Source organism: Castanea sativa, chromosome 6, assembly GCF_040712315.1.
Source record: "Castanea sativa cultivar Marrone di Chiusa Pesio chromosome 6, ASM4071231v1".
In the NCBI taxonomy this organism is placed as follows: domain Eukaryota; kingdom Viridiplantae; phylum Streptophyta; class Magnoliopsida; order Fagales; family Fagaceae; genus Castanea; species Castanea sativa.
Window position 1 is genome coordinate 26,471,631 of NC_134018.1, and position 21,480 is coordinate 26,493,110.

At 37.3% G+C, this 21,480-nt stretch overlaps 2 protein-coding genes across 4 annotated transcripts; one reads left to right on the forward strand and one right to left on the reverse strand.

Annotated features, from left to right (window-relative positions):
* The first annotated feature begins 2,310 nt into the window (after nucleotides 1-2,310).
* On the forward strand, nucleotides 2,311-9,199 carry LOC142640752 (uncharacterized). 3 transcript variants are annotated; one of them, XM_075814992.1, is made up of 7 exons: nucleotides 2,311-2,457; nucleotides 3,945-4,139; nucleotides 4,421-5,006; nucleotides 5,199-5,459; nucleotides 5,540-5,602; nucleotides 8,049-8,203; nucleotides 8,742-9,077. In XM_075814992.1, the coding sequence occupies exons 2-7, from the start codon at nucleotides 4,038-4,040 to the stop codon at nucleotides 8,940-8,942; spliced, it is 1,368 nt and encodes a 455-aa protein (XP_075671107.1). In that variant the 5' UTR covers nucleotides 2,311-2,457; nucleotides 3,945-4,037; the 3' UTR covers nucleotides 8,943-9,077. The 3 variants fall into 3 exon arrangements, with proteins under 3 accessions (XP_075671107.1, XP_075671105.1, XP_075671106.1); XM_075814990.1 differs by having other exon boundaries at nucleotides 4,421-5,459; nucleotides 8,742-9,199; XM_075814991.1 differs by having other exon boundaries at nucleotides 2,347-2,457; nucleotides 3,952-4,139; nucleotides 4,421-5,459; nucleotides 8,742-9,199.
* Nucleotides 9,200-9,275: 76 nt separating this feature from the next.
* On the reverse strand, nucleotides 9,276-12,277 carry LOC142640753 (protein trichome birefringence-like 31). Its single transcript, XM_075814994.1, has 5 exons — nucleotides 11,853-12,277; nucleotides 11,047-11,218; nucleotides 10,664-10,863; nucleotides 10,139-10,285; nucleotides 9,276-9,713 (listed from the first exon to the last, which is right to left on the reverse strand). Exons 1-5 carry the CDS (start codon nucleotides 12,224-12,226, stop codon nucleotides 9,359-9,361), a joined length of 1,248 nt encoding a protein of 415 aa, XP_075671109.1. The 5' UTR covers nucleotides 12,227-12,277; the 3' UTR covers nucleotides 9,276-9,358.
* Between the last annotated feature and the right edge of the window lie 9,203 nt (nucleotides 12,278-21,480).

Consider the following 21,480-nt stretch of genomic DNA (forward strand, 5'->3'; position numbering starts at 1 on the left):
CTGACACCTTAGAAGGGATAGGAACATGTCTATGATTGATTTTGGATAACGCTTCTTTGAAAATGTCAAAGAACTACTTCTACCTGGGTTCTTGCGTGTGTGGGCTCGGGCTTGCATACGTAGCTTGCATTCATGCGTACGCAGCTCTGTTCTTGCATGCACAGGTATGTTCTTGAGGTTTTGTGCATGTGGGAATGGACCTGCGCACGCGGGGTTTTGTTTGCTTGTTTGGGCTTTGACCTGTGTACGTGAGACGCTTGGCAAAAGCCCTACTCTGCTAATTTTCACTTTTTTCTCAACTGTTTCACCTCCATATGCAATTCTAACACATCTTTTTGTCATTCGTGCATCTAAATATCACCATATCATTCTCTTTATCTTCACTCTTGCATCAAAACACCATATTCCTTGAATCATGAATCTAATGACATCTTTCTTTTTGTAGTCATTATCCCCTCATGCTGATAGGGGAAGCACCAATAAGGTGGTGGAATGGTTCAACCTGCTTGCCCCCGAAACTAGGGGCTACATCCGAGAGGTGAGCTTTGAGCCTATCATTGGTCTTCTTTCGGAGAAATCTGTGAGCGCCACCTTGGTACAATGCCTTATTGAGAGGTGGTGGGTGTGGACGTAAGGGAAAGTGTCAGAGTCTCCACATAATTATATTGTCTAGCAACCATAAATATAACGGCCTTTCTAGGAAGGACCTTTGGTCTTACTACCAAAGTATGAGTTCGGAGTTTAGGTATGCTCTTGGGAAGGTATTAGGCACTCAAGATCGCCCAACCCTAAGGTTGGCCTCCCATCATTGTGTTTTACGTCTTATTTTACGTCTTAACCTTATTAAAAACATGTTCAACACTTGCATGTATACTCACACACACACTAGCATACAACACGGTATCTTTCATCCCAAACAAAACATACTTATCTATCTACCTAAACAAAAAAGAGTCAAACATACCAAAGAAACCCTAGCATACATCTATCATGGAATCAAAGCATTTTCAAGGTAGCAACATATATAATTAAATCAAGGCAGAAACATAAAGAAAGATCCAAGCAATATGTGATTCAACCAAGCATTCACATCCATTTCTAGCACCAAAACAAGTTCATGTATGAACATTTCCAATGCATGACTTACCTTTTATTTACATTGCAGCAACTCATCACCTATGACGTTCATGCATGAATATGTGAATGCGTGTTCATGGCATCAAGGCAAGAAACGAACATGAAACCCTAATCTAAACATGTTAAAGACAAACAAACATGTTAAAAGATGAACAAGAACTCATGGGGCTTAAAAATATAAAAAAAGGCTACACAGAACAAACATGTGAATGCAGAGAAAAAAATTAGGGTTTCTTGGCAACGGTATCACGCACGCTAGAATAGGTGTGTGTACACACAATTGTATATTCTTTTTCATAAGCCGCCACCATGCCGCAAGGGGGGGGGGGGGGGGAGGGGGCTCCTTTGGGCCCCTTCCTGAGTCTGTCCTTGTATATAACTTTCTCAACAAATAAAAAAAAAAAGTCCCCAAATCTTTTAAAACAAAATGAAAATTAAATATATGTCCAATTGAGGTTTTGCCTCAGCCTCACATTAAAAGGGATTCCTTCCAATAATAATTTGGTGTGTGAGATATGTGACTGCATACACATAAGAAAATAGACAGATACTTGAATAGATCTAGATACATTCGTTCTAAAAAATAAAGGCTAAAATGCAAAACTAATCCTTAAGTTTCATCATAATTAATTTCAGTAATCTAAGTTTCAAGTTTATTCAATTAAGAATTTTCTATAAATTTTGTTAATATTTTTTTATATAAAAATTATAGAAAATATTTTTCAATCATTAATTGGATTTTTTAGTTAAAAAAATTTGAAGAAAAAAAAATTAAAAAGTTGATAAAAATACCTTAATTAAATAAACTTGAAATTAAAAAGACTAAAATAAATAAAAATAAATTTAAAAGACTAGAATGAATTATAGAAGACGAGTTTTGCATTTAAGCCAAAATTAAAATAAAACAGAGCCGTTCTAGTCTCAAAATTTTTTATTGTAGAAAAAACAAAGAAACACAAACACAAAGGAGTTAGGTAATAAGTTCTACCACAAAAAACAGGTTACAAACTCCACTCAAAACTCAAGAAGCCTGATAAGTTTTAAGGTTGGATAAAACAAGTTATGCTGCACGTCTGCTATATAAATCTGAATTCAACATTGAATTAAGTCTAAAAGTAGTAGTGGTAAAGTAACTAATACCTAACAATTCGCGGATTTTAAAATTAAAATAAATAAATAAAAATTATTAATAATTAAACCCTTTCCACCTCAAAAAACAAAACCAAAACCTCTCTCACCACTGCTTCTCTTCTTCTACTACTAAAAACGCTGCGCTAATAAATAATCTTACCGCCGATCACCTCCTGCTGCAGGTTTCCGGTAACCCCTCCTCCTCATTATCTTTCTTTACGCTACGCTTTCTGCGCTGAATTTAATAATATTGCTTCCTCCAGCTTCTCTCTATATACATCATGTATGTATGTATGTATGTATGTATGTCTAAATTTTATTTTTCATAATAGTGAGTGTGCTGTGCTGTTCATTGATTTATCTTATCTTATGCGGGAAATAATGGAACGAATTAATACATACGTACGTACATACATACATGATATTTGGCCGTGGCCGCCACAGCAGCTTATAATAATCACAGTTACAGGTACAGCTTTGATCATCTCGTCTGGGTGATTCATTCATAAATTTGCTACGATACAGTGATCTACACAAAAAATCAAATCAAATCAAAACAAGAATAATTTTCCATTTCGGCCTTTTTTTTTTCACAATCCTGATGGTTTGACGAGAGTGTGTTAAATTAAAGTTGGACCATCACTTGTTTCGATGGTCGTTATCGATAGAAGTTTATCTTTTGTTTTTGTTTAAAAAAAGAAAAAAGAAAAAAAGAGTAAAGCAAAGAGGCTTTTAGGCCTAATTCAAGTTAATGCCTTTAAAAGAAAAGAATCAGTTTGTTGGCTCAACGCTCCCACTTCCTTCCCTCCTTGATTTGGTTTGTGTAAAGCTAAGAAGCTTTATCTTCATGGATTTAAACTTTTCACTTAAGTTGAAACCACTCTGGTTCAGACCAGCTTGTTCCTGATGATGTTGGATTTGACTCACAGGGTGCCATTTTATTTATTTATATCCTTGCTATTGTTACCTTTATTTTTTTCGATAACATGAAAAAAAATGTTATATACACTTTGGTATTTACTTATTGAAAAATTCTTGATCTATGGTTTCTTTATTTATGGTGTATGTATTTCAAAACTTTGAAGTCCACTTTCTAACATAGATAATAATACTCTATGCTGCTTAGCATGTTAGGTTGTAAAATTGGCTAAGAAACTTCTAGCTCAATTGGCACCTCCTGTTGTTTCCAAAGGAGATGTCCAGGGTTCAAATCTCTCTCTCACAACTATAGAATTATTATAAAAAAAAAAAAAAAAAAGAGTTGTAAAACTGTAATGACTAAAGAGAATTGTGTGATGTACTCTCTTTCCTTTGTCAGTGCTGCTATATTATAAAAGAAGTGATGGAGCTATTGTCTCACTTGGATGATGAGTTAGAGACTTGCTGACACCTTGGGTTTTCTATGACTATCTTCCAATTAATTATTATCTTAACACATTGCACTAGATTAATCCTAAATGCCCTTAAGTTTTCTATTTTGGTAGCTTGGGGGATAGGAAAAAGTTTCTTGTCTTGTATATCTATTTTCTGTTTTTCAAAATGCGCTATTTTAGTAGTCAAATTATGGGGGATTATCTTCTATACAGTTTCTCTGAGCTGGGATGTTGGTTTTGCTGGAATTAGTGTTCTACAAATCTGTCATGTGAATCTTGACAAATTTTCTTATATTTTGAAAGTCTGCAGGTAAATTTTATCATCCCTGAATACTAATCCCTGGTGCCTTTAACAAGGGTTGAGGTATCTAAACATTGGTTCCAGCAATATAGTACATGTCCATAATGGATCTGAATCATAAAGGTATAACCTGGGTTGGAAATTTTTTCCAGAAGCTTGAAGCTGTGTGCCAAGAGGTGGATGATATTGTGAGCAAGGTAGCTTTGATTCTATTTTACCTTTTTCCACAAGCTCTTCCCTATATATATGTGTGTGTGTGTGTGTGTGTGTATTTTTGGTGCTCTTTAACTAATCCTCTCATGAGACTGGCATTTTCACTGTTTTCACTGGATGTTATTTGGTTGTTGTGTGTTTAAACAAATAACTTTGTTAGATGCACTGATGTAATCTGGTCCAACCCATCTTCAATTTAGTTGCAATTAAGCTTTTGACTGCAGCAGATTTTCCTCTCATAATTTTGAATTGCTTTCATGTACAGGATACAGTTAAATATGTTGAAAACCAATTGCAAAATATGGGTGGAAATGTGAAAAAGTTCTATTCTGACGTTGTCCAAGATGCAATAGTGGATTCTGTAAAGCGTGAAGCTCAAGCTGTGGCTTTGAAAAGTAATGCAGCTATTGGCACCTATTTGAAGTCAATGATGGGTGATGAAAAAAAGCGGGAAGTTACTGTCATAATGCAATCAAATGTGCAGCCCAAAGCAGTTGATCTTGTGACAAAACAGCTGCCAGATGCATTAAATGGGTCTCACCTTAAAAGTCAAACTCCTCCAACTTCTGTAAACTCTCTTGAGGAGGCAGTGACTGACAAAACTCTCCAAAAGTTTGATGATGTTCCAACAAGTGAAAATCCAAATGAGAGCACTGAAGAAAATGCAATAGAGGAGCCTGCACCTGAGGTGTTGGAATTAATTTCTCCAGGTGATGAAGAATCCTCTGAAGCTTTATATTCTGGTGAGTTTAATGTTGATAATCATGAAAATGCAATAGAGGAGTCTGCACCTGAGGTGTTGGAGTTAATTTCTCCAAGTGATGAAGAATCCTCTGAAAATTTATTTTCTGGTGAGTTAAATGATGATAATCATGAAAATACATTTGGAGTTCTGGCTGAGGTTTCACCAGCATCTTCATTTCATTGTGTGGAGTTCCAATCTCCCCCCAAAATGGGAACAGTTTGTGATAGCCTTGTAGATGTCACTGAGGTTGTTTCTGATGTTTCGAGTGTTCTTACTTATTCTGAAACATCCTTTTCAGTTCTATATGGTGAAAAAATAATACAAGAGATGAGGCCTTTATCTGCCTGCAGTTCCCTGTTAGCAGAATCTTTTAGTCTGTCTGGGAAATCACCTGACAACTCCCTGAGTGCATTATCTTGTAATTATTCTGGTGATTGTGTTTGTGATAATTCCAGTAAGCTCCCCTCTTCTCTGCCAGCTCCAATTATCTCCTGTAAGAATAAGTCAGTCGAGTCTGGACTTGGTTCCTCCAGCAGCATGCTATCATTGAAATCCATTGGTTGGTACTTTTTCTTTTTAAATTATAAAACTTTTCTATGTTTCCAATACAACTGTTGTAATTAACTAATATTTTGGCAGAAGAAGACAATTCCAGAATTAAGGAAATTTTGTCTCTGAATGAATCATCTGAATCTGCTCTAGGTGAGACTTCCATAAGCTTTCTTTCTTACCTTGCCCCTACCCCTCAGTTGGCTCTTTTTTATTTTTATATTTTTATTTTTTAAATGGTAAGTAACACACACATCCAGTGGTTCCCATGACCTTACCCTCCATTCAATCCTTATGGGAAAAGGAAGTGTGTGAGCAAGAGCTCACTGGCCTTTTCTCTGATTTCTTTTTGGTAGTTATAAATAAATGGTGATGATGATGGTTATGATTATTGCTTATGTTTTTAGCCTTGAAGAATCTTAACCATAGTTTTGTAATCTAGCATTTTACTTGCTCCATTCCTTAGGCACTGTTTTATCATTTTACTGATTGCATTTAGGTTGATTCCAAAATCTTTGTGGGGGTATCAAAGGCATGAATTTAGAATTACCATAATACACCACATTCTGGATTACTCAATCCCAACCGAGGTGACAATTTTATTACCAATGCACGAATTTTGGCAGTCTGAAGATTTCAGTCTTTTTCGTAGATGATAAAGAAATATTTGAATCTTATATACATTACAGATTTTCTGCAAGACTAGGTTAAAATTTGAAACATTTTAACTTGAAGACCACTTTATTTAACGTCTAATAAGCCTATTCTAAGCATTTCACTTTCTTGGACATGTAGTATACAATGTTCATGTGCCTGTACCATGTACCACAATGGTCTTTCTTCTGGGTAATGTGGGCTTGATTGTTCTTTGACAGCATGGCTTCTGATGATGCAGAGCTTCCTTGATATTCAGGAGCTCAAATTATGTTATTTTTTCACATTTACTACATCATTCTAGCAGAACCTTGTGTTCTAGCCTTCTAGGCAGACAATGTATTATGTGGTAAATTATTGTTTTTTTTTCTTAAGCAGGTTCTATATGCATGATTCTTTGCACCCCTTATTTATGTCTCATGTCATGTGGTAATAATTATGTCTTCATATTCTCTAGTCTTTTGATTCATCTATTGTTCAGTTAGCATATAAATTTGAGATGTGTATTTTGTGGTAAATTATAGTTTTTTTCTTAAGCAGGTTCTATATGCATGATTCTTTGCACCCCTTATTTATGTCTCATGTCATGTGGTAATAATTATGTCTTCATATTCTCTAGTCTTTTGATTCATCTATTGTTCAGTTAGCATATAAATTTGAGATGTGTATTTTGTGGTAAATTATAGTTTTTTTCTTAAGCAGGTTCTATATACACAATTCTTTGAATCCTTATCTATGTCTCATGTCATGTGGTAATAATTATGTTTTCATATTTTTCTAGCCTTTTGATTCATCTATTGTTCAGTTAGCATATAAAATTGAGATCTGATTCTCTTAATCTTAGGATTATTTAGAATGATGAGCTCAGTTTGAGTACTATTGAGTATTGATCTTCTTTTTCTTTTTCATTTTTTGATAAATATTGATTTTCTTTCTTGACCCAACTTGTGTGAAATTTTACAGTAGCAATAAAGTTATTTTGGATTGAAACATTTATTCCATTCTTTTAGCTTCTTTTTTTTTTTTTTTTTGGCATGTGATTCTCTGAATCCAGGTACAGATTTTGATTGTGTGTCTCTGGGAGTTGGATTTGTCCAACTTCTATTTTTTCAGCTTGGGGTTTATCCATTCTGACTGGCCTTTTACACCATATTTGGTTGCACAGAAGGGGAGGGAAATGAAGAGAAAAGAGTGAGGACAGGGAAATTGAAAAAAGAAAGGGGAAATTACTCAAAAAAAAGAAAAAAAAGAAAAGAAAGGGGAAAGAAAATATTTCTCAGTGTGTTTGGATGTAGAGGGAAAGAGAAAGGAGAGAAAGGGAAGGAAAATTACGAAATTATCAATTATCAATTAATGATGAAGATATAAAAATTATCTCATAAAAAGTCCAAACTTTTCAAGCGCATAAGTGTAATTTTATGGTTTAGTAAATAGTAAAAAATTGGTAGGACCCACAGAAACCCGTTCTCTCCACATTTCCTTTCCTTCCTCCCTTTCATTTTAACCAAACAAAGGAGAACAGATCCTTTCTCTTCCCTTCTCTCCCCTTCTGTCCACAAAAAAAAAAAAAATAGTGTTAGTGCTGGATGTTGTCTGGAATGTTTACATCATTGGGTTAAAAAATCCTTTTTTACTTGGACATGGTCCTATGCATTCTGTTTCATAGTCAATTAAATTTAATGTTGAAAAACATATTAATGAGGTGAAGACTACAGCAGTTGATGTATCATACACCTTTGGTACTAGAGGGAATGGTTGTCATTCTGTGTGGTTGAATATAATTGTAGCTAGTCTGGTTCTCATGATATTTTTGTTTCTGACATAATGACTGGAATGCCCTTTGGACTGCATTAGCAAGGTTGGTTGATTGGAAATTATAGCTGACAATCCCATCATTTGCAATATCTTTTGTTGTTACCTTATCACTAATAAAGCTTTTTTACAGGACATTCATATGACTTGAACAATGATATTAATGACCCTGATATGGAAACCATTGAATTGTGTGACAAGGTGAAGCTTGATGAAAGCTGTGTCATTGTAGAACCTAGTGAACTTTATGCTGTCTCTCATAGAGTTCGAAAGCTCAGATCATACAGGGTAATCTCTTTATCTGATAAAACTGTTCTTTTTGAATGCTAACATAATAAAAATGGGTAGGAATGCACTGTCTAACATGCCCTCTTAAACATTAGTTTACAGTAATGAATTAGATATAATGAGTTCTAACCATGGAAACTGAACATCATTTTCCTGACCTTAATAACATTTTTTGTTAAGAGAAAAGGCCATATCCATCAAATCTGGTCGGCTTTATTATACTTGATCTGTCAAAGTGAACTCATCAAAATGTTCCTTTTTCTCATGTTGAAAGGGCACACTAGTTTGGAATTTCAATATAATCAATACATAGAATGTACTTAAGTGAAACCTATTTGGAACATGTTTTTTGGAGTCATTATGGCTTTTGAAAGCAATAATTTTCTTGTATGTACTTCAGCATTAAGGAATTGTGCTTCTTGGAAACTATATTAGAAATCTTTTATGCCTTAAATTTATTTATTTTTAACTTTTCATTGAAGAGTTTGGCAACTGAATCCTTATATTTTTATTTTTATAATTACTCTCCCCACATTAGAAAAAGATTCAAGATGCATTTGCTTCAAAGAAGAGATTGGTGAAGGAATATGAACAACTAGCAATTTGGTATGGAGATGTTGACATGGGGTCTAGCAAAGACGGATCACAACCTCTTTTGACATCTACCCCTGCAAAATCCTTAGACTCGAAAAATTTGCAATTAGAACTTTCATATGACACTGAATGGGAGCTTCTGTAGATAAACAATAAACCTCTGTATATAGCTGCAATTAGACTGGTCAGAGAGCGTATTTCCTGTGCAGATGAGGCTCCTACTTTCAATGTACACATGCAAAAATAAGGTCATTCAATGACTGTTTCAGTTCTAGATTAATAGTGTTCTTTTCTGGTTAAGTTTCGAAATACTGCAACATCTTTGGGGTACAAGGTAATTATACTCTTTTACTAATAATGCATACATTAGTACTTGTGGATGTAGTCATTGGTTTTTCTCCCTATTTGAGCTTTATGACCTTTCTTTTTTTGGGAAGAAAATCCTCTCATTTCAAAAAATTGATAAACAAGATTGCAATTTTGAATCCTCAGCAACAACATGTAATGCTGCCTCTCAAATTTTATGGAGGGTTGCATCACATTTCTTGGTGTAGTTTTAATTTACAAAAAACCGTGATAATTTTTCAACAAATAAGCATACAAAATCTCATTCCATGTATCAGGTACTCCTGGTAAGCACCAGTGAATGCAATCTGCAAAATTTTGTGGATCAGATCTCTGTTCCTTAGTCAAGAGCTTGCCCTTGTGTTCCCCATAAATTGATGTATGAGCATCCTTTCGAAATTCTGACAATTGTGTAATATTCATAAGTGTTACATTGACTTTTAATTGTTGTAATATGTCATGTACTATGTCCATGATCTTGAGGCTTGAGCCAGTGCCCCAGTATGGACCTTGGATTGGGTCTGACTCATTGAAGCAGTTTCCATCACTTCCAGGCTTCCATTCCCAGCTCCTACATCCAAAAAAAAACAGTAAGTGATGTTTTTCAAACTGGGGGCAAAAACTTTGTGCCTTTCTAGAAGCTTGTAGTCCAATTACACCTCAACTTAAGGGACTTCCTGGGCTTTAATCTAGCTAATTATTGAGGAACTCGGTTCTCCCTAGCACTTAGTCTAGCAGAACTGAAATCTCTTGCATTTATTCTAGAATTCTGAATTCAAATCCAAGTCCTTTACCAGTGATATGGGAGTCCAAAACACTGGAAAACACAAATGATGGGGGAGTTTTTAGTGAGGGATTAGAGGAAAGCTATCTATCAATGTGTAGTCTTTAGGCTTTACGTGTCTGGTGGAATAGAAACATCCAAAAGGAAATGGTTGGGAGGTGATGCTATGTATTCTTTATCTTCCAAAAATTCATATATAAAGTAAAACTCACCATAGGTGTGTTGGAGACATGCTCATGAAAAACACCTTTTGATTATGAGGATTGATCTTGGAGTCTATCCAATTTGCCCATGTTTCTAAGGCTAGTCTGTAGGCAGTGGTCACATTATATTCTTTCACATTATATGGAGATCCATATCTGAAATCAGAAAACCACGAAAGGCAGGTAGTGTTAGATTCTGAAACTCAAGTCTCCACTCAAAATGATTTTACAGGACAAACTGAAATGTAAAAGTAAGATGTACACTAGAAAGCTTGATGGACCCTTTTTGTAAAAAGCAAAAAAATCCACGAGCTAGAAACAATGATGGATCGCAGAAGTTATTCTCTCATTTTCACGACTTTGATCATATGCGCTGGGCTAACTCAATTTTTATGAAACATACAAACACCTTGAAAAAATTGGCAGTTGTATGATTAATTGCCAAAGATAAGTTAATTATATGGTTAACACAATCCTTGATGTACAAAAATCTACTTGGGTTTTAATTAGTGAGTTATAGAATCTGATACTCACGTTGCATTGATAAGAGGCTTATACATCCACCAGACATAGCTCTCAAATACCAGCACATCAACTCCTTCCCACTCTTTGCCATGCTTAGCTATTGAGTCAAGCTTGACAGACCGTTTCAGTACCGTATGATTTGTTGCATGATCCGAGTTAGACTCAACGATAAAGGGTGCCCAGTAATACTCAATCGATACATCATACTCCTGACAAAAAAAAAAAAAAAAAAAAAAAAAATCCAAATTTTAATAGAGTGCTGCTAAGTTTATCATCATAGTTCAAAACCTGACAAGTTATACTTTGTTTCCCTATGTATAAAAGCTTGATCATTGTTGTTGAATATATATTTTGGAGTAACTATCAGATAATAGGCAAATTGGGTATGGTACCTCAACGTTGAAGATCTTCCTAGGGGGAACTCTTCGAAGGGATTTCTTTCCTTCTGGAATTACCGATTGTACCAAACAGACCATTGATTCAAATTGGGCTCTCTGTACTGAGTCTCCTACAAACATTAACCTTTTACCCCTCAAGATCTGCAACAACTTTAATGGATCGAACCTGAGAGGTCAAAAAACATTCCAAAACTCCATATCACCAGTAATAAAAGTTGTGGTATGACAAATGACATGATACAGTTCTATTCTTTTCTTTCCAAGGAATTTTGAACCAAAAAATCTCTCTCCTAATGAAATGAAACGATCCTACAATGATTTTTCAAACATCTTGGTGGATCCATAAAATCATCAAATGGAGTGGCAATGTGGCATGCCATCTAATTAAAAAGATAAATGAATTTCCACTAATAAAAAAAAACAAAATTTTTCTCAAACCCACTTAATGACAACTCAAATGACTATCAAAGTGTAGTTGTAATCACATAACCTACGTAATAGTCATGTAACTTGCTTAATTGATTTAATGAATTCTGAACTGTTACTGGAAGGAGAGTGAAACTTTGTTTAAAACAAAAATGACAGATTCATTTCACTTATATTTTGGAATTCATTTCCACACCGCAACAAAAAAAATGCATGTGAAAGTAACATGAAATAACATCTTGACATTTTGTTTGGTTAGCATTTTACAAGGTGCTTCTATTGCTTTGTAGAGCAGTGATCAACCTTGATCTTTACTTCCGAAAGTAAATTAAGTGCTTTAACAAAAAATAAACGATATACAAATAGTGTTTTACCTTGGGAGATTGCATCCATTAGGCTGCCACCTCCAATTCTTGTAGAAGGAATCAGGTCTCCCATTCCTGTGGCAAGTCACCTGTTTAACCAAAAAGGGGCAGCTCTCTTCTGTATAAAGAGGATATGACACATTGTCCCACACCCATTTCCCTTCAAACACATTGCATCTTTCTTCAATACGATCCTTGGGAGAGAGAACAATTGGTAACCTATGCTTTTCACCTCTTGGCCGGCCATATAGCCGGAAAATCTGGCTGTGGTTGCTCTTCAAGTTATCCAGAACTAGTCGTGCAGTTCCTAGGACTAGAAGAGAAGCCAATGCAACAGGAAATAGTGATTGGATCCGCCGATCAAGGGAGAGATGCTTCATCATTTAGGATATCAGGTTTGATTAAAAAAGATGAAATGGTTGTGTTGTGTCTTTCTTCTTGTAAATGATGAGACAAAAGTTACTTAAGGTGTTTGAACTTAGAAGGAATGTCTTTAGTTTTAAGCATCTGAGCAATACTACAACATCCAACCACCAGTTGGTTGGTTCTAACTTCTAAGTTTAGGTAGTTTGTTGAGTATGACTATGACTATGACCATTATCATTGGCCTGGCCATCCAGATTGTTTGCACTAATTCCTTGTTTTCTTCTGGTTTTCCATAAGAAAAAGGTGGTGTGTCAAGCTCAAAGTGGACAAACAGGTCTTTGAAGTTTGAACAGTTGAATTGTGTTTCACTCTACTTAATTAGACGGTGATACTTCCTTTCCTTTTGCTTCTTCCAAGGGAACTCATTCAGTGGTCATGTCGTGACCAATTGTTCTTCGTCATATGTAGTGGGCGGACAAAAATCGGTCCCCTGTGAACCTTCACAGATTATAGTTAAAAGCCTCACACAATCTATGAATAATGAAATAGGTGGGAATAAACACTCCACAATGGGAAGCTCAAACAATTGATTTCATTGATCATAAATATTACAATAGAATTACAAACATTTCCTCTACTAAAATTTTATTTCTCCCATGGAATTGAAACCCCCTCCCTCAGATTAGCTACCCTCTTATTTATAGGCATACTTCCTATTCCTACCTTTACAGTTGTCGTGTTGCCAGCCCAACTCTCAGGGATATTTATCTTACTTTATTGATTTCTTCTCCTTTCTTATCTCTATGGGGGATATTTTTGCTATTCTGGTTGTCTCATATGTATTTAATTTGGCAAGGGTTAAGTAAGGGCTCCCAAATTGATGCAAAGGTAAAAATCTTCAACCTTCTTGCATGTTCTGGAAGTTTCCCGAGGTCCTGGGTACCATTTGGAAGCTATACATGGATCATCCGTGCACCCTGCTACAAGTAAGGTTAATTCTCCACCTTCTTCATGGGAACCACTTTATTGTGGGGTTTTCCTTTCTCGGGTATAAGGGTTAGTTAAGCTTCCTTTTTCTTATGGCCCGTCCCCTTCTTGGACTCCCCCCATGCAGTCAAGCTCCACCCAGTTTGTTCCCACGGCCCAATCTGTCATTGGGCTTAAAGTCCCCCACAATAGACCCCTATGATCTCCAGATCATTATTATTGAAGTGAGGATCGTGGTTCAAGAAAAAATGGAACAATCATTAACTGACATTAATGAATAGCGGTGGCGTCAGGTAATTAATGCCGCGGACACGCCCGAATTTCCCGCCCCACAATCATTGGCACGCGTCACTAAATGGACGATTAGATGAGGACTTTGGAAAACGGAAAATTGAGCGGGAAATAAGGAGCTCAGACCTCCATACTTCGGTTTCTTCTTTACTAATCTACTACCAAAAACACCAAAAAAGTGAAAACTTCTCTCTACTATGTTTCTTCTGGCGACCTTCAGGCGACCTTCAATTCACTTCTACTTCTTCTCTCCGTTGTAAGTCCATCTCCTCTTCTTCTTTAAGAATTTAGGTTCACCCCATCAATTCTTTTCCTAGTTTCTTTATGTTTCTCCCTTTTCTTTTTGTTTCTACGCATATCGTAGAGTTGTTTTAGACTATGGGGAAGTTTAAGTCCGTGGTTAATACTCCTGAGAATCTTAGAGAGTTTAGAAAGAAGTACAACTTCCTCGAGGATGTTGAAGTAAGGTATTGCTTAGAATCCGAGGCAATACTATCTAGAGGGGAGGGCAGAGTGGTAATCCCACTTGTTGCCATTGTAGAAGGGGGAGTGAGGATTCCTATGGGTGACCTGCTAACTAATTTTCTATGCCACTTTAAGGTTTGTCCCAACCAATGTACCCCCAATGTATTTAGGATTGTGAATAGTGTAGATACCCTTGATAAGAGGCTCGGATTGAAGCTTACCGAGCATGACATCAACTATATCTATACTTTCGAAGACAGTAAGACCTCCAGGTTTTACTTTAAAATTCGGCATGGGGAGGTGAGGCTTATCTTAGGCCTTCTAGACTCCAACAAAGAAATAGAGGGAGACTATATAGTCGTATCGAGGAACTGGTACCCCAACGGAATCCATTGCCCCACTAGCGCGGGAAAAGCAGGTGGGTAGACCTAATAGGATTTTTTTTTTAACTTACTACTACTAAAGTCCTTTCCCCTCAAGCTATTTTACACATTCTATATAACTAATCTTTACTTGTTTCCTTTTTAGAGGATCACGCTTTCAAGAAGAAGAGGCAACTAATCAACTCCATCAATTTGAACAGGCTGCTGAGATCTTCAATCTACCCCCATACCAATGGTCAATATTGCGTGGCCTACGTCATTCTCGGATACACTACCGTGAACCGAAGCTTTCAGGCTGCGGGAAAGGCTATCACTCAAAGGCATCCTCTTCTTCCATATATTGACATTCGCCGCAAGGGGTACATTTTATCCCCTTCTAAACGTGCTTATCGAGAAGAAGTGAGGTACTGCAACAACTCTCCTCCACCCTTCACCCCCGAGGATCTAGGAGTGACCTTTGCTATTCCTACTCCAGTTGATCATACTCGTCGCCAATGGAAGAAAAAGACGGGTAACATTTCAACTCGTAGCCCTTCATCACCCCGAGAAGAACTTGATGTTCAAACTGCTATCTTGTTAGACAAGTCTCCTACCGAGATGCTGATTTAGAGAAGTGGGGTCACCCTTGCCCCAATTATGCTAAGGACTCAGACCCCTCCAGCCCTTGCCCCAACTGCCAATGTTCCTGCGGCCACCCAAGCTGCTTTAATTACTACGATATCAGCAACTCTCGTCTGTGAAACTAAGGCTGGACAGAAGCGCCCTCGGGGAGTGGGCCAAACTTCTATAGCTCTTAACTCTGAAAACTCCCCCCCCCCCCCCCCCCGACCTAGGGGATGCCCGCGTTGATGTCATGGGGGCTCCTACCTACACATACTCCTTTACAATGGATGGGATTCCCTTTCCCACAACTGACAGGGTCAGGCCGTGGAAGGAAGGTTCGCGGGCAAGGTTGCTGAGAGTGTAGACGAAGCTTTCCTCCTTCTCGAAGACATGAAGCATTGGGCTAAATGGGATGATAACTCCCTTCTACTGAATATGAAGGGGGAAGCCATCATGGTAATAAACTCTTGCCTCTCTTATTACTGTCTTCTTCATTTTTCTATACTTTTTTTAAAAATAATACTATCTTCATTGTATGCTAAGGGTACCAATGCTCCGTGGTGATCGAGGAGAGGTACCAGGAGACTAAGGCCAGGGCCGAGGAATTGTGCAATGACAATGAAGATATTCTAAAGAAGATCTCAAATGCCATGAACAAGGTCTCAGAGTCAAAGAGGCTGCGGTCCAAGGCGAAAGAGAACACCAAGACCATCATGGAGAGAGCAGAGGCCCTAGAGAAGGAACTACAGGAGGCAAGGAAGGCTCTTGTGGACAAAGATGCCAAGTTGAAAGGCTATGAGGCAGCTGACGATGCCAAGATCCAGGACGCTTACTACTAGGGTCAGTACGACTGCATTGCTATTGTGAAACCAAAGGTTTAGCAGAAAATTTTAGTCTACTTCTCCAAGGGATGGACTGCGGCCTTGGATAAGCTACAAGTGGAGGCTTCCTTATCTCTATGGGTGGAGAATAACATACCAATTCCCGAGGAGTTGTTCATCATTCCAAACCTTGAGATCCAAGCCATCATCAATGATGAATCTCCTGTCCGTGAGGTTGATGGGGCTGGGCCTGTCGCGTCACTAGGAGGAGGGGCAACCACTTTTGTGACACTATCTTCAACCAAGGAACCTCCTCAAGTTTAGCTTTTTTTTTAGAACAATTCTATGGTTTGCCCGATTTTGGGGGCTTTTGTTTTGTAACTTACTACTTTTAGTGCTTGAAATGTTTATCTATGAAAATATTTCTAAGTGTGTTTTTCTTTATCTACTTATACTTCATGCTTGTATTTCCGGATTTATTTGAACGTTTGTTTGGTACTTTGCATAGTTCCTTCCCGTGGAGGGAATGCCATTATTCTTCTGTTACATTAATAATTTGCTAAGTTGTGATAATGTTTGATAATTGACTAATGGATCAAACTAAAACAATAAATTTAGTCAACCACTTACTTGGGATATTTGCTTTGTGGAGCTCACTTCCTTTGAGGCTCGTTTCCTTTCCTATATGAAGTCTTAGCCTCATTTTCTGTTAGTGTCCATAAAGTCAGGTTAAGGTAGAAAACCTCATTCGTAATTCACCCGAGGTAAAGACAGGGCCTAGTACCACGGAATTTACTTCAATAAAGTTTTAATTTTGTTTTTTGTTAGTGACCTTGAAGTCAGACTAAGGCAGAGAACTCAGCTTAAAACCCACCCGAGGCAAAGACAGGGTCTAGTATTGCGGGGTTTATTTTCAATAAAGTTTTAATCTTGTTTTCTGTTAGTGACCTTAAGGTTAGGCTAAGGCAGAGAACTTAGCTTAAAATCCACCCGAGGCAAAGTCAGGGTCTTGTACCACGGGGTTTATTTTCTCCATGCAATCTTAGAATTTCCAATCATGCCTTCACAAAACTTATTGCTATTCACTGAACTTAGACAAAACGGTAGCATGAGTAATACACATCTTCTTACATTATAATCAAAAGTAATACTTCTTCAAATTAAAAACATTTCATGGCCTTGCTATAAGTCTCTCATCTAAGTCCTCTAGTCGATAAGCTCAAATCCCCGCAATGGATGTGACCCTATAGGGCCCTTCCCAAGTTGGACCCAGCTTTCCCACGATAGGATCCTGGGTATTTCCCAGAACTTTTTTGAGCACCAAGTCCCCTGGAATAAAGTCCCTATTCTTGATACCCTTGTTGTACCCTCAGCTAATCCTCTGTTGATAGTTAGCTAACTTTGCCAAAGCGACATCGTGGTTTTCTTCTATTAGGTCTAAATGCTTGCAAAGTAGTTAATCATTCTTCTCTACTTTAAACACGTTTGTCTGAGAAGTCGGCAGCCCTATTTCTATTGGTATCACAGCTTCTGCCCCGTACGTCATGGAGAAGGGAGTGTCTCCTATGGAACATCATGGAGTAGTTCGATATGCCCATAACATGCTTGGTAACTTTTTCACCCATCGGCCCTTTGAATCATCAAGCCTTTTCTTCAACCCATCGACAATGGACTTATTAGTTGCTTCCACTTGACCATTGCTTTGAGGATAAGACAAGGTAGGATACTTGTTAGTTATTCCTAACTCCGCGCAATATCACCGAAAAGCCTTGTTGTCAAATTGTAGTCCATTGTCCGATACAAGAACTCTTGGCACACCAAACCGCGTCACAATATTCTTCCACATGAACCTTTTAACGTCTGTATCTTGGATATTAGCAAGGGGCTCAGCTTCCACCCACTTGGTGAAATAATCCATTGCTACCAGGAGCCACCTTTTACTACCTGTTGCCTTCGGGAAGGGTCCCACTATGTTCAGCCCCCATTGGGCGAATGACCATGGGCTAGATATAGGATTAAGAAGACCCCCTAGCTAATGAATGCCAGGGGTAAACCTTTGGCACTGATCACATTTTTTGGAGAAATCCACGGCTTGTTTTTGCATGTTCGACCACCAATATCCCTGAGTAAGGGTGGTGCGCCAACAATCTTCCTCCCGTATGACTTTTGCATATTCCTTCATATAACTCTTCCAAAAGTACTTCAACTGCCTTGGGGTGCACGCACAACAAATAAGGACTCGAGTATGAACTTTTATATGATTTCCCTTCTTCATATACCCAATACTGTGGAGATCTACATCTAATCCGCTCGGCCTCTTTTCTGTCCTCGGGGAGAGTCCCATATCAGAGGTAAGCTATAATAGGATCCATCCAACTTACGGGTGGATGTATGCTTAAGACTATGTCCTTATCTGAAGGAATAACACTAGAAAAGGGTAAAAGCTCAATTGATACAATCCTTGGAAGGGGATTTGCCACTAAGGAATCCATAGTAGCCAGAGAATCAGCATGATTGTTGCTACCCTTAGAGATTTGTAAGATCTCCATCTCCTTAAATTGATGTTTTAATATTCCAACCTCTTTCAAATAGCTTATCATCATTTGATCCTTGGCTTCGAACTTGCCAAAGATTTGACTAACAACTAGCCAAGAATCACAATGCAACCGTACTCCGTTTGCCTCGACCTACCTAGACATCCTAAGTCCTACGAGGAGAGCTTCGTACTCGGCTTTATTATTTGATGCCGAGAAGCCCAGTCTGAATGACTTTTCCACTCTAATTCCTTCCTTAGAGATTAGTATGATACCTATTCCTGCTCCTTATCAATTTGACGCTCCAGCCACATACACTTTCCATATTCTTTCACGGTGTTCTGCTATTTTGTTCCCCTCCACTTACATAATTTTTGGATGCTCGGAAGTAAATTCCGCCATGAAATTTGCCAAAACTTGTCCTTTGATGGAAGTACGGGGCCTATACTGAATATCAAAAACTCCCAGAGAAGCCCCCCACTTGGCTATCCTTCCCGTGAAGTTTGACCTTCTAAGCAATGCCTACAGAGGGTTTTCGGTTAACACAATTACAGTATGAGCTTGAAAATTATGGGGCAACTTCCGTATAGGTTGGATTATTGGGAGTGCAACTTTTTCCAAGGGTAAGCAATGTGTTTAAGCTTCCACAAGAGTTTTACTAATATAAAATATTGGCATTTGAATTCCCTAGTCCAGCCTTAGCAAGACCACACTAACCACATGATCCCTTACGGCTAGATACATGTACAATGTCTCTCCGGGAACCGGTCTTGACAAGATGGGAGTTGATGTACATTAATAATAGTTTAATTTTGCATATTTATATTATTGTTAGAAAGTATTATCATACTTGTTTTGAGTTAATTCATGCATTTTATATTTGATTTTGGAATAATGCTGAATAATTAATTTTGTACTTAATTGAATTTTATTGCGTGAAGTTGTCTTTTGTAGGAGAATGGAATTAAATAAGTGGATTTGTGCAAAGAAGAAAGCTAATGGACTTTACTTTTACAAGGGCCATGATGAAGTTAAAGAAGGCCAACCCAATTAAATTCAAGTCCAATTGGAGCAAGGAATCAGAGGAAATTTGCTCCAAATTCAAGTCCAATTCAGATTAGAATTCCAACCTATGCATCAGTTAGTATTTTTGCATAACTTTCAGCTTAGACATCTAATAGAGATGATTCAAGTTGGGCTGAAATTTTAACTTAGAGGGGTACAACTTTGTAGTTTCCCAAAAGTCTGAATTCTGACGTTAAATGGGCCAAAACCGTTGGTTAAGCGAAGTCTAAAAATCTAGGATTTTCTCCAAACATGAATTCAACTTGTAATAGGATTCCTTGACCTATTTAAAGGTTCTTTAGGGCAAAATTCAGGAAGGCTAGTGCAAGGGTTGGAACGCAAAACATAGAAAATTGGAGTAAGAGGTAGTGCCGCATGTGGCTTCTCTGTAGCTTTTCTTCATGATAGCATTGTGACTAATTCTTTCTTTATTTTATTTGTCTAGTTTAATGTTTAGTGTTTTATTCTTGTATTTTATTTCAATAACCATGAGTAGCTAAATTTTATAATTAGGGTTGAGGATAAAACCTTACTAAGGATTATCGGTAATATTTATGTGATTTGATTTTTCTCAAGACAATTGTTCTTTAATGATTTAAATTGTTCTTATTTCATATCAATTGACTAAGATGAGATTCTAGATTTATCATGAGTCTTCATGTGTGTTTATAAACCATAGCACAACTTAAGTGATAGCTCGGAAGATAATGGGCTAAGGGTTAGAGTTGGGCTTGGGTTGGATTTTGGCTTGTCTCTATCTCTCTTGGGCTATACCCTTTTAGCTTCCTTTTCCCTTTTAGCCCAATTCAATTCAGCCCGTTAGGCATTAACCAAGTAGCCCGTTGAGGGCATTTAATGTGTAGTGACCGTTGCAGCCCACAAGTCCTCTCATTAGTTGGCTTATAAAACCCCTTATTCCTCTTTTGTTCTCTTCAATTTTTTTAGCTACACACAGCCGCCTCTCCCCCTTTGTTTTGCTTTGATTTCTGCTCATCTCCATTGAAGATTTTAGTATCAATTTTTAGTTTTAAGGAAAGACAAATTAAGGTTGTTCCTAGTTCTTCTTGCTTGAGTGTGTGATCAACTTGAAGAAATCACTATAGTTTAATCTTGGGGGGTTGTTCGGCCCAGAGAGCCATTCATATCGAGTTCTACTTCGGGTGGCATGAATCAACCTTTAAGGACAACATATTTTGTGATTCTATAGTTTGTGAGATCTTTCTAACTCTATCTATTTACTTTTTGCATTGCTAATTTTTTAGGGTTTGTATTGTTGAATCAAAACTTGTTTATTTAGCCTTATTTTTCAACACAAATCACAACCATAGCAATGAAAAAAAATCAAAACTTTACAAGACCCCATATCAAAACAATCCAAAAATCCCACAAAATTGAAACACCAACCAACACCAATTAGGGGTCATATATAGAAACAACACGTCCTAGAAAGAATATGACCACATGGGTTACAACGTGACCTATATGCATCAGTTTGAAGATATAAGCACATCAATATATGGTACAATTATAGTAGCCCTTGATTGATTTGAGTTCTAATAACAATTATTGTAACTCAAAAACGCCAAGACTAAATAAGACATGCCAAGACTAAATAAGACATGTAGAAATGAAAGAACTTACCATTATAATCAATTTAGTGCCCGTGCAATCGATGAACCTCCAAGTTACCCTATGGAACCAATCGAAGTACTTATGGTGAAGAGGCATATCACCAAGCACTTCTTGACACCGCCGTTCAAACTAAATTTGAGAAGTATTGGGGGGAAGATGATAAAATTAATCCTCTTTTGTAGGTGGCTGTGGTTCTTGATCCACGACAAAAATTGAGGTTTTTGAGGTTTTCTTTTTCTAAAATTTATGAGAATGAAGTGGGAAAAGTGAAGGTTGATAAGGTGAAAGATCTTTTGATGAAGTTGTATACTTTTTACTGTTCTGTTAATTCCCCAAATGTGCAAGAATCAAGTGGGAGTGAGAGAACACAAATGGTAGGTGATGCTAGTGATCCATATGTGATGGTTCACTCTCGATATGAGCTTTTCTTAGAAGCTGAGAAATCTGTAGGCTGTAGTAATGAGGTTGAAAAGTATTTGGCTGAAAATTG

Bases quoted from the DNA above. Each gene is read 5' to 3' on its own strand.
- LOC142640752 (XM_075814990.1), top strand. From the start codon at position 4,038: ATGTCCATAATGGATCTGAATCATAAAGGTATAACCTGGGTTGGAAAT. The intron at 5,460-5,539 runs GTTGGTACTTTT...ATATTTTGGCAG, and splicing joins GCTATCATTGAAATCCATTG to AAGAAGACAATTCCAGAATT. The intron at 8,204-8,741 runs GTAATCTCTTTA...TCCCCACATTAG, and splicing joins GAAAGCTCAGATCATACAGG to AAAAAGATTCAAGATGCATT.
- LOC142640753 (XM_075814994.1), bottom strand. From the start codon at position 12,226: ATGATGAAGCATCTCTCCCTTGATCGGCGGATCCAATCACTATTTCCT. The intron at 10,286-10,663 runs GTGAGTATCAGA...TTCTGATTTCAG, and splicing joins AAGCCTCTTATCAATGCAAC to ATATGGATCTCCATATAATG. The intron at 9,714-10,138 runs GTGAGTTTTACT...TTTTGGATGTAG, and splicing joins ATGTCTCCAACACACCTATG to GAGCTGGGAATGGAAGCCTG.